This window comes from Ochotona curzoniae, unplaced genomic scaffold, assembly GCF_017591425.1.
Source record: "Ochotona curzoniae isolate NIBS_2020 unplaced genomic scaffold, NIBS_Ocur_1.0 scaffold_4506, whole genome shotgun sequence".
NCBI lineage: Eukaryota > Metazoa > Chordata > Mammalia > Lagomorpha > Ochotonidae > Ochotona > Ochotona curzoniae.
This window is the reverse complement of record NW_024467119.1, coordinates 14,874,217-14,893,965: the sequence shown is the minus strand read 5'-3', so window position 1 is coordinate 14,893,965 and position 19,749 is coordinate 14,874,217. Positions and strand designations below refer to the sequence as shown.

Below are 19,749 nucleotides of genomic sequence, written 5' to 3'. Positions count from 1 at the left end.
CCTCCTTCTCCAGTCTTGCTTCTCCCTCCTCTCATGCATGTTTTTTGAGAGCTCATACATATTAGCATTAGAGTTCTTATGCATGAAGAATCTATAGCTTGGTGGAGTTGTGATACCAAATCAGATTTTCTGGTATGATGAGGTTAAGTGTTATGAAACAGGAGAACACAAAAAAGAAACATCTAATCTTGTTCAAGAGGATTAGGCAAGGCAATTTAAAGATTATACCTGACACAAATGCACATTTGCACACAGTATGTTAACATACATTTAAAAAATATGTATTGTTTATTTTCCATAAAGATATTAGTAGTGCTTATATGCATTTTCCAGTAAAATGAAATGAATATATTGAAATATACTTGTAAACTTTATGACTTCTCTAAAAGCAAAGATCCATGTAAGCTTGAGATGTTAATGCTTTTTAAATCTCTAATGTATTGAGACAGTTGACATTATTAATACCAAAGAAAGACTTTTTTATATGCCTACCACAGTGGAAAATGTGTCTGATTACCAAAAAGTAATGTTAATTTTGGCTTGGTGGTTGATTAATTATGTGATTCTTTTATGAGGGCACTTGACATAATTGCAGTTCAGTTTCTTCAGTGGAAACGTGAGATGGTAAGCAAGAAGTTTTTAAAATTTCCTTTGTAGACTTACATGTCTGACTTTTCTAAAAATTCTGGCTTATGTCAAATTTTTTATTCTCATTAAGACAGTAACTTTTAAGTTTCCACGCTTAGAAAGTGCTTATAAGTTATTTTTGCTCTAGTTCCCTATAAAATTTGCCTTTGTTATACTAGTCACACCACCGGTGTCTAACGCACTGGCCAGGACCCGTCAGACTGGTTCTATGCAGTTCATCGGTGACTTCTTTCTTCACCTCAATCCAGCCCACAGCAGCTGGATGCGCTGACGAGAGCTGGAGGCACACACTTGACTCCCAACCTCTGGACCCACAGGACTCCTCCGTGCTGGTCAGCAATGTATCGGTGAGTTCCCCTTTCCTTTCTGTCTCTGGGTAACTTGGATTTTCAAAAGAGGTAAAATGTGTCAGAGAACATATGGACCTCCAACTCACTCTCATTGTTGATACAGAGCATACTTTGTGAGATTATACCTGAAATTATATCAAGAAATAAATTTCTAACTTTCTATGCCAGTGGTTCTATCTTCTTTTGTCCTATGCTTTTCTATAACGGGAAGGAGTCCACAAAATGTAAAGGTATATTCTGTTTGACAATTGTCTTAGTTTTCTTGTTTGTCTCAAGAAGACTGTAAGATACTTCTAACTTGGACTTCATCTTTTTGTTTACCGAGAAAACAATTTCAGAAGGTATACATAAAAAATCCTAAAATCATTTCTGTAAGTAAATAGTCTAAATATTTTCAATCACCTATATTTTGAAAGAATGAGAAAAAGTTAAGACACTAGCATAGCTACATTTTAATAGCTTTTAAAATTCCCCTAGAGGCACCTGGTCATGATAAACTTCTCTAATAGATAAATCATAATTATCTTGAGGTTATTTTATTTCAAAGTTCAAAACTAACCAGTTCCAAAATTTCTAGTGTATTATTTTAGACTGGAAATAACTGTATTTTCAAGTTTATTTTCTCTGACATATTGGTATATTATTTTTTATTTTAATACTGAGCAAAAAGCAGTTTGAACAATATTAAACTTCTAAAAGAATCTTTCACTTCATGTAAGATGGAAAAATAGCCAGGATATTTCATTGATAGAAAGTTCCACATACTTTTTGTCAGAAGTTTAACACTGTTCTAGGCATGACAATGAAGCAATTACAAGCCACAGACATTACTAATTTATTCAGATTACTCAGGCGCTTTGTCTTTTGTTAAGTCTTTCTCTGTTATCTACGATAGTTCTGCGTCTTTCCTTCGCTCCCTCTAGGAATATTGCTATAGAAAATAGCACTTTAAGAAACCTACCAGCCCACATGCAGCCTTTTTATTGCCAGACCATTGCCTGGCTTTAGTATAATAAGAGGTGCATTCATATATTAAGAAAGGAAACCCACTACCAAATTTGCCATAATAAATAGATGTCGGATCTTGTCTGTACTAGATCCGAGTCTGAAATTTAATATAATGTGTATAGGAAAGATACAATCTAGGTCTATTGGGATGAATGTTGTGAGAGTAATGTCTAATGTGAAGGAAATAGTATGCCCACTTTTAGAAGTCCTACTTCCGAGCATATGGAAGTTCCCATCCAAGGACAATCACAAATCAAAATCAAACCTAATCAAACAGGGAAGGCATCTCTGACTGGCAGGTTAGAGGGAAGAAGTAGTTAAGGATAGAAAAAACAATCTGAACCAGATAAATATTATCCTTATTATGCTGCTGTTTTTCAGAAATACTTGATTTTTTTATACTTTTTTTGAGCATAAAGAAATCAAGACTTGTTAACACACACATACACACACAGAGAACAGAATGTTAAATAAGCCTTTCACAGTAATAAGTTTATAGGGAAGAGAAAAAATGTGTTAAATACATTCACTGTGGTGATAATGCATACTCATTAAATCATCAGCTACTGACAAGAACTAAAAAAAAAAAAAAAGATTAACCTCTAGGAAAGGGCATTTGTTGCAGCAGTCAAGATTCTATATTGGAGTGTGTGGCTCAAGTCAGGCTCTTTCTTCCATGTCTGATCCAGCTTTGCTGGGAGACAGCAAAAGATGGCCTCAAGTTCTTAGTTCCTGCTACATATGTGGGGTGCTGGATTGAGGTCCAGGCTCCTGGCCTACCCTGGCTGTTGCTGGCTTTAGGGGAATGGCTCAATGGATCGGAGATGCCTATCTGCCTTTCTCTGCCCATCTTTCAAATAAAGTTAAATTAAAAAAAAGTTTAAAAATATATCTCTGAAAAATGTTTATACATACCTAAATAGATGAAGGCAAATTGAAAAACATTCAAATCAAACAAAACGCACAACTTTGTCATTAAATCAAGAAATGTCACAGTGTCGCTCATGGGCTCTCTGTGTTAGAATTCATGTTTGCTCACTAAAAATAGAGAAGAACAACTCTCATTCCAGAAATTCTAGTGGCTGTCTCTTTGAAGCATGGGAATGCTGCTTTTTACATGTGTACAAGGTAATTGCTATTTACTTTAAGGTTTGGAAAGAATCAATACAATGTGAAGACATAAAATAGATGGGGTGCACATTTGATGCAAGGGTAAAGGGTGCTGGGTGTGTCTGCATAGCAGAGCACTTGATTTCCACTCTGTTCCTTTACTTCTGATCCTGCTAACAGGTACCCTGGTAAGTAGCAGATGATCACTCAAGCACTTGGGTCTCTACCACTTGTGGGGGAGACCTGGACTGGACTCTGTGCTCTTGGTTTCGGCCCGGTCCAGACCTGAAATCGAGGGGCGTTTGGGGAGTGAGCCCTCAGAAAATTGTGTTTTTCTCTCCCTCAATACATTTCAAATAAAATAAAAACTAACACTTAAAAAAAAAAGAAATGAACTCGTAAGACTTAAAGAAATTGAAACCTGAATAAAATGTTTCAGTTGTTCAGAGAAGTAGACTCTGTTTTATTTAAATTCTTGTAATTATATTCTAATAGGAAGTACTCTTTCCCTAGTAACCTTTCCCTGCCTGGCCTCTTCCCTACAAGGGAGGAGAGGACTCGTTTATGCAATGCAGTGATGGTTAAGTAGGAGAGAATCATCTCAGATGGCATAGGCAACTGAAGGCAGGACACCAATTATTTGAGTAGTTCATGTTGTGTAGGAGAAATGAATTTATTTGGATTTTAAGCATCTATTTGTTTATAGAAAACTCCTTGGTGATAAGCTAACTTGTCAATGTTACGTCCTGAAATTAGCCATCAGTGTTACTGAAGGTACAGGTCTGGAACTGCTGCATGATCATGTTCAAATGTTAACTTCTCCATCACCTAACACCAGTCCTTTTAGTGAGTTCTCATTGCCTACTAAGTCTTCCGGGAGGAAATGGAGGACCCACTATACACTGCGCATTTCAATTTTGGTGATACTTTGAGAAATGGCTATTGACATCACTGCTTTCTGAAAATGTAATAACTAGTCCGTGTGTTACTAGTCTATAGTTGGCAAATAGCGATCTCTATTTTCTTGTTTTAAAACCTACCTTGTTTTCTCTGTAACACACTGTTTACCATGTGTGAAAAGCTAAAAGTAGGGTCTTTGTGAACTTTGTGTACTAACAGAGAAATGGAAAATGAAACCACACACACACACACACACACACACACACACACACAGAGTATATAAGAAAAGAACCAGGCAGAATGAACTCATGAACATGTATACTGGTGGGAAAAAGGTAGGACTGCTACCTTTTTCTATGAGTTTCTAGTACATTTTAAACAATGCACTGTCTGCCCTTTGTGTTTAAACAATACAATACGATCCAACCTTTGCATGCTATCTCAAAGCTGATCAGTAACTGAGGTGATGGCACTCCCAGTGGGGTACTAACTCATTCCCCTGTAGTGATTATCATTGTCTAATGGTCTTTTGGGATTCTACCTCTATTGTTTGCTGCCTTCTAGAAGTGCTCCATTTCTTCAACATAAAGAAACAATAAATAGAAAAATTGGGGAAAAACAGCATGACCATTCTGCTCAATATCAGAACTGACATTATTTATTGGTTATTTGCCATGACACCGTTTTGTAGGTTCAGAGGCTCTTCCTTCACCCTTTCCTTCATCTTTTCCCACTTTATCCTCCCACCATTTCCCCATGTTATCACAGTAGTGTGATCATCTAGGAATTAACATTTAGAGGTGCACCTGATGGCTTCAAGTGCTAGGGAATGGAATAGACTGAGCAGCTGTGGATCAGGTCTTGTGATGGGACCTGAAGAAATGGGGTTTCCTCTCATGCCTGTCAGGATGAGGGCTGAGAGGAATTACAGTATGAAGTACTTTAAGCCCCTCTCCTTGGACTTACTCAGTGGAAGAGAACCGTGAAGAATGCCCTCATTGATTCAGGTCCAACTCAATGTATCTTGAAACGAGTGACTGATAGAGCAGCAAGAATGAAAATGTTGAGAAAGGAAAAAAGTGCCCTTTAAAGATGCAGTCGCCTGAGAAGTTGCAAACCCAATCATCTTCCTGGTACACACATGATCTATGTGGATAAACAATTTCTGAGAGTTTTAGAATGATAATTCTAAGGTGACAGACTAGCTTTTTTTTTTTTTTGGAAATCCAAGATATTAAAAACAAGCTGCAAAACAATGAATTTAGCACTTTGAAGTTAAACTGTGAGCTAGTATGGAATAAAGTAATTTATATCATTTGTTTCAAATGAACAATGTGCTAGCCACCATCCTAAAATATCATATACATGTAATCTTCATGATATCCCATGGTTGTATTATTATATGCATTTTACTGATGAGAAAACTAAGACTCACATAAGTAACACTATTTGCCCAGGGCTGTAATACATGGAAAAACAAGCAATTATTATAGATCTATAATATTCTTACAATGTCTAGGTGATTTTTTTTTTTTTACTACTCTGCCTTACTGAATTAATACGTAAAAGATCTGTATGTTAAAGAAAATGTACTTTAAAAAATACTTTTTATTTATTTGAAAGGCAGAGTTATACACAGAGAGATCCTTTATTCACTAGTTCACTTCCCAAATGACTGCATCAGCCAAGGCTGAGCTAGGTGGAATCTAGGACCTGGAGCTTCTTCCAGTCTCCGACACAGCGCTGGAGTTCAAACACCTGGGCCATTCTTTTGCTGCTTTCATAGGCACATTATCAGGGAGCTGGATCAGTAACGGGGGAGCCAAGACATGACTGGGCATAGGCCAATGTTCAGCCTGCTATGCCACACAAGAACGTCAAAGAAAATGTTATTATTCAATATAATCTTTTGAATAAATCTCTGATGCTAGAAACTGAGACTATTCATATTTTAAATACACAAAGTAAGGGAGTGAAACAAGCAAAGGTGAGATATTTTCCATGTGGCCACAGGAAGAGGTGAGTCATTCAATCCTGGAGATAAAAATCTGTCTTGCTAGCTTGCCTATGTTAATGAGTCCAGTATAGTAAAGTGGGAAAATTAAATTATACATGGCCACAACAGCCAAGAAATGCTAGTATTTTTAATCAGTAATGCCATTTAGACTTGTGCATATGACCTTTTTCTTAATTAAGTAAATTTAGATATTTTTGTTTTGTACAATATTTTTGAATATGTGTATAATCTGAAATGGTTACATTAGGCTACTTAGTACATTCATTACTTCCTTCTTGCTTAATAAGACACTGAAAATCTATTCTCAGAATCTTTCAAGAATATAACAGTTTATGGGCTTTAATTTTTATGCTGTACGATCTCTTGAATTTATGCGCCTTATCTAATTGAAATTTTACATCTTAGGATCAGTTATTTAACGCTTGTCAGATCACAGTGAGTAAAACTGAGAGTATATAAAACTGCAATAAAAATATTTCAATATTACATATGTTAATTTACTAGGGAAAATTAAGTAAAAATGTTGCATAACCTTTTCCATATATGGAAATGGAAAGAGAATTGTTTCTTGGTGTGCTCTTTCCTTGAAGATAATAACATCAACATAGCAATTTGCTTTTTTGTAATTGTTTTTGCCTTTCACAGTGCTTTCAGTCTCACTAGGAGAATGCCAAGGAAGTCACCATTCCACCTGTCTGACTTTTTAACTTGTCATGAGAATGGGAAAACGTTACCAAGGCCGAGCTTCTGATGCAGGAGTAGAAGCCCAGTGCTCTGAATTTTGTGTCCCCATCCTCTGAAGGCTTGTTAGATGCTGTTCTATTTTATTTTATTTTTCTTCTCCAAAGTTGTTCTTAAAGGACTCCACTCAGGGTCTGGCACAGTTGGCTTTCATGCTAATCCATCCCAGCACCGATTCATGTTCCAGCTGCTCCACTTCTGATCCAACTCCTGGGAAGGCAGTGGTGGATGGCTCGGGTCTTTAGACCCAGTATCCACATGGGAGACCTGGAGGAAGCTCCTGGCTCTTGGTTTAGGACTGGCTCAGCTCTGGCCACTGCAACCATTTGGAGAGTGAACCATAGCATGGAAGATTTCTGTCTCTTTTTCTGTCTCTTCTCCCTCTTCTCTTTTCTCTTCTGCCTTTCATATAAGAATAATTAAATCTTAACAAAAAAAAGATTCTACTTTGACCAGGGTTTTGGATTTTTCTTGAGGGCCGCTCTCCTGACTGCTGTGGCAGGAGGTTTCTGCTTTGCTCACTCAAGAAAAACAAAAACTAAAACTTATTGGTGAGTGTTAGGAAACATAGACTAACAGCAGAGTACAAAAAAAATAGAATTTTGTTTAGTTTAATATAAAGTAAGCTTGGAACTAAATGGTATAGGTGAATAAGAAAAGTCAGGAAGTAAATAAATGTCTAGACTCCTACTGTCTGCTATCCTGCCACCATGAATGCGAGTCTTCCAGAGCATGTTCTAATGAGGCTGCCTTAACTCCAATCAGCACACGTATATCCTAGTCACGGAATGCACATCAACGTTATAAAGCATGACTAGCCTGAATTTATTCATGTGGTGATTCCTATGAATAAGGCACACCTTTTTATTTTTAAGCAGCCATATGTTTAACTAAACATCAAGATTTTTATTGTTAAGAAAAAAGACCCACATGCTTGACATGGATACTAGGAGTCTTTACCATAAACACGCTGAGCTGAAGGCTGAGAGCTACATTCCACAGTGATGAACAGTGAACAGATGGGGTGTGAGTATGAAGTTTACACAAGCAAGCCGAGCTGCTGGTACAGGTGTGGAAGCTGTCAACATCTCGATGTGAATTAAAGCCATTGATACACGAATATGCTTAGATCGCTAAGAAAAAAGAATGCTTTTCTTATCATTGTTATGGTATTTATTTGCACAGAATTTCTTATATTATTCTAGTGGGAATCAGAGTATCTTTTGTTACATATTATTAAAATGCCAAGTAGGATTCAATTAAGGAAAGTGTGTGATAATCACCTTCACAAATGTTGTGTTCTACTCAAAACTTGAGACTATTACTTACATATGCTGTAGGTCAGCATTGGGCAGGAAAGTAATTAATCAAGAAAATTCATTTTTTGACTCTTTAAAATAAACTTTGATAGGACCCATGTATTTTCTCCAGGCCGCCACTACTTAGTTGATTCAGATAGAATTTCATCATGTACAGGAATTTCTACTATATACTTATTTTTTTTTTAAAGATTCATTTTACTTCTATTGGAAAGGAAAATCTAGAGAGAAGGAGAGATCTTCCATCCACCGTTTCACTCCACAAGTGGCCACAATGGCTGGAGCTGAGCTGATCTGAAGCCAGGAGCCTCCTCCTGGTCTCCCACAGCTTTGGGTCATCCTCTACTGCTCTCCTAGCCCACAAACAGGGAGCTGGAAGGAAATGGAGCAGCTGGGACATGAGCCAGCACCCACATGGGCACTGGATTGCTATTATTTTTAGGATTCTTAGAGTATGCCTTGCAACATTGACCTGGAGGCTACCACAGGGTCTTAGCCAATTTCACATGACATCAGGTTTTTGAGATTTTAAAACTAGCTTAGGATAGGAATAAGAGGAGAAGTATGACTTTCTTCATTATGATACTTCAACTTCAAATAACTTATGGTCTCTTAATTTCATTACAAATTATTTCAAATTATGTGACATTATTGTCCACAAAACAATGATACATTTGAAAAATTTGGAAGAGTTTATTAATAAAGTCTGAATTTTTATTCTAACAATATTAAGCATTTCTGGGTGATGTGAAGCTTGAAACAAGCTTTGGTAGAAATTAAAAGTGCCCACTTTAATTTAAGTTTCCATTATTTTAGACAAATGAAGAAAATAAGAGCACACAATGGCATACAAGTCAGGAGGTGCTGGATGCTGGAACACATTTAATGTGTCTTAGATTTTTCATCTGTTTCACTCAGTCTAGACTTACTTCCACCTTGTCAACTCACATCAGAGGCATCTGAACAAAGTGGCAAGAAAGATTTGGTAGAAAGACAGCTAATTTTACAAAAAGTTTCTGAGAGCCTGAAGCTCTATATTAATAGTCATCAGAATGTGTCTAGCTCAGGCTCCATAAGGAATGCTCTTCTGATGAATCTGCTTTGTCATAGCATTACCCTGCCTGTTCATCCTTCTTTTTCTAAAACACATTTTAAGCAGGTACAATTCCCTATGCCTGTATGCATTGATTCCTATGGTTTTGTTAGCAGTGGGAAACACCTGCATTTAGTTTCTTACTCTGATCATGCTGATTTATGTTCCTGAACTAGAAAGAGGTTGAGGGAAAGCTAAAATATTACCAGAATTAACGCAATAACTCAACTTACAAATCTATAAAACATTACCTGATTGCTTAACAATTTCTTTATGTGTTTTTCACCCAATCTATCTGTAATGACTCATTTCTGGAGGTCAGGCAAAGTGTGAACTTAAGTATCAGTTTGTAGAGTCCTTTGCTGTATCATATCTGATTGGGAACTTAATAAAGACACTAAGATAACATAGTGGAGATGGAAGACATTCCTTAATGTTGAGTTGCCATTAACATTTATATAATTTACCTAAGAAAATCTGATGATACAATAGGTGGGGGAGGCATACTATCACATAAACTTAATGGCAGGTTAAATATACGAATTGTTTAAGCTAAGTATTTCTCCCAAGTTAGTAGTTAGCAAGCAGTAGGATTTTCTGTCATTCTTGATATTTATCAAGAACTTGTTGATGCACTAAGTAATATGATATTTAAAAAGGTTTCATTTTATACCCACTGTTCCAGTAATCTTCATATATTCTATACTGGAAAAAGTGTTCTAGAGTGATTTTGATAGTAATTAGGAAAATGTCACCACAGGGTGATGTCCACATGATTTCCCATAGTCACTCTATACGAAGTTATCTTCAACGAATGGTTATATCCTAATGTGTTTTAATTTATATTTGCTTTATTTTTTTCATTCCTAAATTTAATGCCAGATGCACATACACACTCACATGCATGGCATGACTTAAATACGAGTGTGTGTGTGTGTGTGCGCGTGCGTGTGTGTGTGCTTATTTAAACTTCCCTAAATCAGCCTGGTACAACATGAGAAATTAATAAAAACATTTGTAATAACAACAACAAATCTCCTGTTATTTGTCTTAGTGTTGTAAAAGAACATGGAAATAGTTGACTGACAATTATGTTACTATCCTGTTATAATTGTAACTTCTTCATTGTGGGGAATGCAGACACTATAATTCAGTCCCAGAGCCTGGAAAATGTTTTTAGATACTTTATAGATGTGTTCTTTTTTCAATCAATAGGAAGTACAGAAATATTTATTTTACTTGAAGGTATTTGCTTGTAATTTTTCTTAAAAAGGCAATAGAAACAATACACGCATATACAGTACTTTATTTTTTTTAAATGCTGTATCATTTTAGATGAATTTTACTTATATCTGAGAAATATATATTGTTGGAATAAACTGTCCTCAAAGGAAAATTCTTCTGAGTTATTTGTGTAGATAAGAACAATGGTTATAATTCCTATGAGTTAAGCTAATGTCAAATATTAACTGATACAAATGTTTATTGATTCACTTTTTAAATCTTATTCTCTGGCAGGAAATTTTCAATATCATAAACTACTATGCTATTACTTTGTTTTTGTATCTTTACGTTTTTGTTTTGGCATTATAATATATAGACACTTCAAATGTCTGCCTTAATGTATCTTTTAATTTCATTTTTCCACAAACTTTTTGAAATGCAGGCTCACTTAAAAAAATTGTATGACTTTTTTTTCCCTCATGAAAAATTCTGTGACTTCTTCTCCTCATGAAATTGAGATTCCAGATTCAAATAACTTCTTTGTATGGACTTAAGCACCTAACTCTACATTTATTCATATCTAGGAATGTGGCTGAGGAAAATGAAAGAGTGGACGTTAAAACGTTAAATGTCTGCGCTCACGGAAATCTCTTTGTACTTTTCTCTATTAATTAAACTGTTTTATGGGAAAAAGGGTAAAATCATTTTCAAAAATGAGAGAGCTTTTACAAACTAAGAACATATTATTAGTATGAAATACAATATATGGAAGATTACACATCAAGGCTGTGTATCTAAGACATGAGACTATCAGTCCAACTCTGTCTGTGCTTCCTGTACTTATCTAGTAATTACTCCTCACAGTATAGGACCTGATTTTCCTTGTAATATTCAAGGTCTTTTCCAGGATTAATGTGAACTCCAAGGACAGTGAGAAAGATGAAATACATATTGTGCTCCTGACGAATGGGCTACTCAATTTGGCTTTTAAATTTTAATTTAATTCCTTCTTTGAGCATTTCCTGAACATGTGCTAAAAAATATAAAGTGATATAAGACCAGGCCTATACCCAAAGAGCTCAAATTTATGTTTCTCTGTGAGATTCAGGGATGAATATGTGACTTCAGTAAGGGAGTTTGTGAAATAGGTTTTAAGTACACAAGGCTTCCCTGGTACCAGCAAAAAATAGATTTTTAAATTATTCCATATAGGCAGTAACATTAGCAAAAGCAGAGCATCCCAGGGGAAGAAGAGACAGGCTAGGCTAAGGCAGGTGAACCTGAGGCTTAGTCATTCAAGCCATTGTCTATTCCGCTTTGTGAGCGATAGTTTATAGTAATACAGCAAGATTCAGACACTGGAGAGGCAGAATAGAAACTTGCCATCAAGTTATGGAACACATTTTATTGAGAATGACCAGAACGAGGTCAGGGGCATTGGCTGGAGACATACTCAGTAAGACCTGCCATTGAGGGTGAGACCAGAGCATGAAGAGATCATTGGTTTCCTAGCATCATCAGTGCTGCCTCACAGGCTATTGCTAAAGTCGGTCTTCAGTGACTACAGCCTGGTCACCACATCTGGCCTGTCACTTGGTTTTGTATGGTGCTCGAGCTAAAAATGGTGGTATATTTTTAAATTAATAAGTTAAGTAAAAAGGAGAAAAACATTTCATAGCAGCTGGAAGTCAGTAGAAATTTAAATTTCAGTGTACAGGAATGAGCTTTTATTGGAACTCAGCCACACTCTCACTTTTCTGTGAAAAGTGAAGACAGTCTTTTCGTGGCTGTTTGTGTCTCCGTGGCAAAGTTGAGTGGCTGGAACAGGGATTCAAGTGCAGGACGACTAAACGTGCTGTCTGAAGCTTTTTAGAAATGTTTGCTGCACTCCTACTGAGGGATATTGCTTTGGAATCAATGACATTTTAGGTGTTGTGAACATGTTTCTTCACAGCAGCTTTGCTGGACTGAACGGAGAAGCAAGGTGTGAGGGCGTTCAGACTGTGTGAGGGCGTTCAGACTGTGTGAGCGCGTTCAGACTGTGAGGGCGTTCAGACTGTGCATGGCCAGAAGAAAGGAACTGAGTGTCGGAGCTTTGTGCGCGTTAGCTTTGTGGAAGCGCTGTTCTGCCACACTTTATTTTTTTAAACCATTACAAGCCTTGACTTATCATTTCCCAGTACTTGCCATTAGATTCTCTTGCCTTTTTATTGTCATTGCTTAACAGTCTTAGTACTTTTAAAAAAAATAACTCATTAAGAAGTAATAATGAGGGAAGAGTGCTGTGGCACAGCAAATTTAGCTGCCACTTGAGACATCCACTTCTCACATCGCAGTGCATGGAATAAAGACCTGCCCATGCTTCTGATCCAGCTTTGTATTTTCTCCCTCCACTTCAAACAGCAAGCAATGGCTCAGGTGCTTGGGTTCCTGCCAGCCATGTGACGGTCCTGAGAATTAACTCATGGCTTTAGCTGTGGAGGACATTTGGGAATGAGCCAGTGTATAGAAAATCTGTCTCTGCCATTTTATTCCAAATACACAATCAACTTTGAAAAAGCAACAATAACAATACAAGTCTGAGAATATTACTTGTCCTCTGGGGATCTGAGGTTAAACAAAAGCTCCCATACATTGACTGTCATATTTTACCTGATTTATGACTAGTTACACATCTCTGTAAGATAAGAAAAAAAAAAAAGCTGTATTAAAAAAAGAGTTTGGTACAACCGAGTCTACTAGAATCCTACAAGTTTGTGTGATGGTGAACATGCCTGAGGACATTCAGATAAGTTCTAGCAGGTACGGAATGGTTGTGTAATTATTGAAGTGTAGGAGGGAGTTAATTATGCAAGTGTCTGGTGACAGGTAAAATGCATTTATCCCTCCATTTCACTAATTTTTGAGCACACTTCCTAACCACATGCAATTTGGAGCAATTTAGTATTGAATCATTTGCTAATAAAAAATTTTAGAAATAGGATAAATTATGCCTCAGTAAACCTGGAAAACAAGAGAAACCGAATCCGTTTAAAGAGCAATGTCATCTAAACCGGGAAAGGAGGATGGAATATTTTGAATGACAACCATCTCAGCAATGTTGTTATTATCATTATAATTAATAATTAAAATAATGATGATAATAATAAACATCCTTGCTTTTATACAATGATTGTACACCTGGGAGCTCACAGTACCAAACTTTTTAATTTTAATTATTTTTATCTTCACATTTCTCATCAGGTTAGGAGGGGTTTGAAATCATTGTTTTTCACAGGAAGAAAAGAAGAAAGCAAATTGAATCTGACAGTATACGACTTACAATGATTGAATTGATGGCAGAATACAGAAACAAACTCTTTGGAATTTCTTTTTTTTCTTATTCCACTTAGCATTTTCCTTTCTGCATATTTTACTATGCACACACATATAGGGTGCTATTACTTATATAAAAAGTGTCACTGATCTGCCTGTAGCTCTCTCTCTCTCCAATTTCATGACCACATTGCTTAGGTTTCTGTCATGATTAAAAGTTATAGAGAGTTCACCATCCTATTGTCAAGATATATCTAACAGTTTCATTGTGAGTCCATCTTTGATTTGGAAGTAGAGATACATACTGTATTATATCTTCATATCTGGATATGATAGTCCCTATTAAAAATGACTATAAATCCTGTTAGATGAAACCATAAAGCAGAATCAACAATAGGAAGGAAAGTAGTAAGTTTGCAACAATGCAAAGTTAAATAACACGCTGTTGAATGACCAAGTGTTGCTGAAGAAATAAAAAAGAAAATCAAGCACCTGCTCTCTAACATTGCCCATTTCTACAACGTCAGGATAAACTCAAAGCGAAGAATGATGGACTTGGGACAGTTTATGAAGGGCTATACTGCTGTAATAACATGGGGGAAATCAGTAGGGGAGAAGGGAATTGGAGAGGGGGAAGGGGAAGTCCTGGAGCTTATGGAGCTGTATCATAAAATGATTCAAAAAATTAGAACATAAAAATGATTGCAGAACATATAGAACTTATTATATTTTACAGTTCTACAGAGCAATAAAATGCTAATGAAAACTGAATCACATCTCCTACCAGCACACATTCAGTCTCCACCTGGCACACTCTGACCTTGGTTGATGTCCCTTCCTCCCTCCCTGTAGTCCCACACACTTTTGCTTACATCTGCTGTATACATCTCCTTTCTTCTGCAACAGATGAACAGCAAGCATTCAGAGGCGAATTTGTTTCAGTTTGGGGGGTTTCTTCAGGCACAATTGCACAGAAAAAAATACATTTCATGTAGAAAAGTGTTTTTATATCGCAGAAATTGCCGTTCTAGGAATAGGTGTTTGGGATCTCACTCGAAAGAGAACTGGAGTTGGAAAAATGAAGGGGGAGGGTGGAGATGAGGTTTCCTTAGCTACAGCCCCTGTGGGAAGACCATGGAACAAGGGAGGAGGCATGACAGAATCCCTGGAGCCTTCTGCCGCATCCCAGAGCCTTCAGCCTGGGTACAGTCCTGTGGTGAGGAAGCCGCCTGTGACTCCCATTGCCATGTCTCCCAGACTGTGGGCAGGAGAACCAGCATGCAGTGATGTTGTGGCACCAATCAACATGATAACATCATTACTTCCTGTTGCTGTGTCACTAGGAAATGCAGTTCTCGGGATTTTTGTAAGCAAAAACGCATTCATTGTGAAATGTTTCACAGTTTACAACAACTTTCACAACCACAGTTTCATTATTTAGACAGAATAAGCATCCCATGCATTACTGAAAAGCTACAACTTTTACTAGAAAATTAACTCAGCCTTTAAATGATTTGTCCAAGTTCCAGAGCTGGTAAAGGAAGGGCTGTTAGTGTAAACTCAAGATACTTTCTCTTTAAATTAAAAGAAGGGGAAATTTTTTGAAAAAGGAAAAATAGGAAAGCAAAGAAAAGAAGGGAGAAAGGGAAAATCATTTGATGATTAGAATTCTATCTATGAACTACAATCATTCTATTAAAAAGTAAACAACCAAACATCAATCAATAAGTGATAATAACAAAAACAAATCTAAAATTTCGATGAAAGAAATGAAGGAGGCAAGCAAGCAAGCAAAGAAAGCAGAAAGTTCAGGTTATGTGTAAAATCCACTTGTGATTCAACACCTGGTGCTCTGCCAGGATAAGACCACATTTCACCCTAGACTTCACGGATCACACAGGCAGTGCTTTGGGAAATGGAAGGCCAGAAGGCAGATTTACCTTCCTGATAAATACCTATGAATTTGGCAAACTGGTTTCCTCCCCTAAGAATGAAAACAAAAAGAGAAGAAATCCGAAACATAATTCTGAAGCTGCAGGAAGAACAGAGCAAAGAAAGAAAGAAGCATAAAGGTACTTCCCCCACAGAAGCATCCCTCGGCGAAGGGACAGGACAATATGTGAACAGTGTCTCAGATTGACAGATGGCTCCTGCATGCCAGCTCTGCATTCAGAAACTAAGGACTTTCAACTTTGAAACAGTAAAGAACTGAAGTGTTCACTACTCAGAGTGATTTGACAATGTTAATGCTTGTATAAATGTCATATAATTAACTTCCAAAGGAGTATGTATTAAGTAAGTCTGTAAATATGTTAATGAGGCCAATTTTTCCAGCATTTATAATTATTTTTTTCACTTGTTAGGAAGCTTTTGTTATGTATTTTTCTGTTAATAGTACTTAAAACTGCAACTTCTAAACACAAAATAAATAAAAAGAAAATATTTATAGGAGAAAAAAATAATTCAAGAAATTTACAAATAAAAAAAGGTCATACTCAACTCATTAGCCAACTCTGACTTATGTGTTTGCTTACCATCTATTTAAAACCAGGAAGGGTACAACAGTATGATCAAGCATTTTTTTCATTAATGTATGTTTTATAAACAGGACAAATGAGAGCAAATTAAGGGAATCTCATGCAGATAGGAGTTCCGGTAGCATCACTGAAACTTAACATAAGATTTGCTTGGAAACACAAGTTCTTCTGAATAAAATTAATAATCTCTTACTAAAAATTTGGCTTGGAAATAAATCAGAAGTTAGAAGTTAGAATTAAATCTATCTGGAACCTGATTTAGTTGAAGTTTCAATACATTTCAGAGGTTATTTAATATACTAGAGTGTTAGGGGTGACTATTGACCTACCTATTAACATGAGAGTTAAGGCACCCATGTCCCAAAGTGCAGTGCCTGTAGTCAGTGCTTTTGACCCCAGCTTCCTTCTAATGCAGAGTCTGTGGGAAAGCAAGTGATGTCTTAATTAGTTGGGTTCCAGCCACTCATGTGAGGTACCAGGATTAAGTTTTTGACTCGCAGTTTCAGCCTGGCCCAGCTCCATATGGGGATGGGGCAATGAATGGGCGATCTCTCTTTCTCTCCCTCTCTGATAAGTGAGTAAGTAAGTAAACAAATAAGTAAGTATTTTACTAAACATTCTGTAGTTCTAGAAACAGGCTTCAAACATCTTTGTAGTTTACAGTGCTTACTTCTGTATGTTGCACATAGCAAATCATCAAGAATTGACATCTGTTTATATGGTGTTTCCTACATACAAGTCACTATGTTAGGTGCTTTGCACGTGGTCCTTTTCATCTTCACCATAATCCTGTGAGATCAGTACTGTTATTGTCATCTTCATGTAATGGATGAGGAAATTGCAGCACAAACTACTTGCCTAGGGACAGGCGATCAAAGCCAGAACTAGTTTCAGCAGCTGGAATAGGATGTGAAGACCGGACATTCCTGACTCTGTCCTTTATTCCCAGGAATACCTGCTGTGCCAAGGTGAAGGTGCAGTGTGCCCTCTGATAACATCCACCTCTCTCTTTCTTAGGCCAGCTGTAGTGAAGGCCAGGAAAAGAGCCTGCCCGGAGCCCTGGGTTATTGGCCTCATCACCTTTCTGTCCCTGATCGTTCTGGCAGTGTGCATTGGTGTCACAGTTCATTATGTGAGACACAGTGAGTATGAGCAGCCCTGGCATCATGTGATTTAACCCGCATGTTTCCTTACATCTTCCTGTTTTGATTTGCCTCAGGCTTGTTGATTGATGGCAATGACTCACTTGCATAGCTGGCACAAAAACTTCACCTGCTTTATTTCCCATTTTATCCTCATAAGCTAAGGAAGAATCTCCCATCTTTGATATAATGACACTTCCTCCTGGGAATAGCTTGCTTGTTTTCATATTCATTAAAAACTGGTAATTAAGTATGAAAACTGGGTGGAGATTGCAAGCCAGCTGGAATCCAGTTGTCTTGAGCTGTTTAAAGTCACCTTGATTTAAAATCATTCCGACTTTTAAAAATATGCCAATATATCTGTTACTCAATTAAGGGCATAGGAAAATAAGCCAAATTCTGGACTCTTAACCTGGAAAATGCTGGTTGTGGCATGTTGTTGAGTGAGAGCCTATTTCTATTGTTTAAAGTCTCATGTTTAGATATATCGTGCTGGTTAAAGAGGCTAGGGCATGCAGAGAAGGTTAATTATAAGGCGATCACTCTCCAGTTATCAGATCCCTCCATGCCGGAGGAACTGCTGGTTGCTATGTCATCAGAAAGCTCTCAAGGGCACACTGGAACCATCCTTCCAGTGTATAACCACCCTTCTCAACAACCTTCAACTCTGCCTCGGGTTTTAATTAGTTGACTCAACTATGACATGAGAGTTTAATTTTTCCCCATGTGCCTAGATGATGCTTTGATGCTCAAGGCCCAGTAATTGTTGACATGAATCATTTGATTCTAATTTAATTGCGGACCTGTTAAAGTTGCTTTCCTCTAAAGAGAGTGATCTATAAAACTGGCCATCTTTCACTAATCTCAATTTCTATAGTGAAGTGAATTGTTTCTGAGCAGTTTTAAAAACTAAGTAGTTTTTTTTGTATATATATATATATATATATATTTTTTTTTTTTTGCTTGGCTATCTGTATCCACATGCAGATCTTAAAATTTTGGGTATTTGCATTCTATATCAGAGATATATTTATTTGGTGTATGATTTTAATTACAAAGAATTGCCAGAATTAAAAAAAAATGTTACCACCACATTTAAAATTATTATGACCTCTTTTTGGACATTTTCAAGATTACATTTACTTATTTATCTTTTAAAGATTTATTTGTGCATTTAAAAGAATGACAAAGGGAGGGAGGGTGAGGAAAAGAGAGATCCTCCCTCCACTGATTTACTCCCCTAAAGGCTACAAGGGCCAGGGTTGGGCCAGGGTGAAGCCAGGAACCAGAGCCTGGAGCTTCATCTGGGTCTCTTCATCTGGGGCTACAAGAGCACAGACACTTGCAGCATCTTCTGCTGCTTTTTCAAAGCCGTTAGCAGGGAGCTGAATCACAAATGGAACAGTCAGGACTCAAACTATTGCCCACAAGTGATGCTCATGTTGCAGGCAGTGGCTTTACCCACAACACCACAGTGCTACATCCTAAAACATTGTTTTACTTTTATAATTGTCTCATGAATATCCTAAGTCCATACTTAATGATGGAACTCAAACACTGCTGCAAACATTATCTGCACCATGTTTCCTGTGCGGTTAGGTCCCAGCATGCAGGCATCACCTGGGAGCATGTTAGAAATGCAGAATCTTGGAGGAGGACATTGGCACATTTTTAAAACATCACTTGAGATGCCAACATTCCTTACCAGAGTGTCTGGTTTCAGTCCTGGCTCCTCCTCCCATTCCAGCTTCTTTCCAACATGCATCCTTGGAGGCAGCAAATGACGACTCATGAGGGAGGCCTTGATGGAATTCTGGGCTACTCACTTCAACCAGGCCTGTAGCTGGCTATTGTGAACTTTCTGGGAGTAAATCAATGGCTTGTAATCTCTTTCTCTCCCTGTGTCTTTGATTTTCAAATAAAAATAAAAGTAAAAATAAATGTATGGTAGGTGTTGTGACCCAGTTGATTAAGCTATCACTTGCATTCTTTATCTAAGCACCAATTGTTCCAGGTCAGTTCTGGCTCTCCGCAAATGCACCTGAGAAGGCAGTGCATGGTAGCCTAAGCACTTGGGTATACCTGCTAACCACATGGGAGACTCAGCTGGAATTCCTGGTTTCTGGTGGAAACCTGGCCCTGTCCTGGCTCTTGTGGCCATTTGGGAACTAAACCAATGGTTACAAGATCTGTCTGTCTCTGTTTGCTGCATTGTCTTTCAAATAAATAAACAAATCTCTTAAAAATTAAAAAAAAATTGAAAAAGAATTTTCAAAAAGAAGAAATGTAGAATCACAGATGTAAATTTGGGTCTTAAGTATCAGAATTTGCACTTTGACAGGATT

General features: G+C 37.2%; 1 protein-coding gene across 1 annotated transcript in view; it reads left to right on the top strand.

Moving 5' to 3' along the window:
- The first annotated feature begins 913 nt into the window (after positions 1-913).
- Positions 914-19,749, top strand: part of LOC121147122 (transmembrane protease serine 11E-like) — a 41,682-nt gene continuing 22,846 nt past the window's right edge. The window contains exons 1-2 of the mRNA XM_040966858.1: positions 914-995; positions 17,280-17,404. Of these exons, the coding sequence (XP_040822792.1) occupies positions 988-995; positions 17,280-17,404 (133 nt within the window). The 5' untranslated portion in view covers positions 914-987. The remainder of the gene's footprint in view (positions 996-17,279; positions 17,405-19,749) is intronic.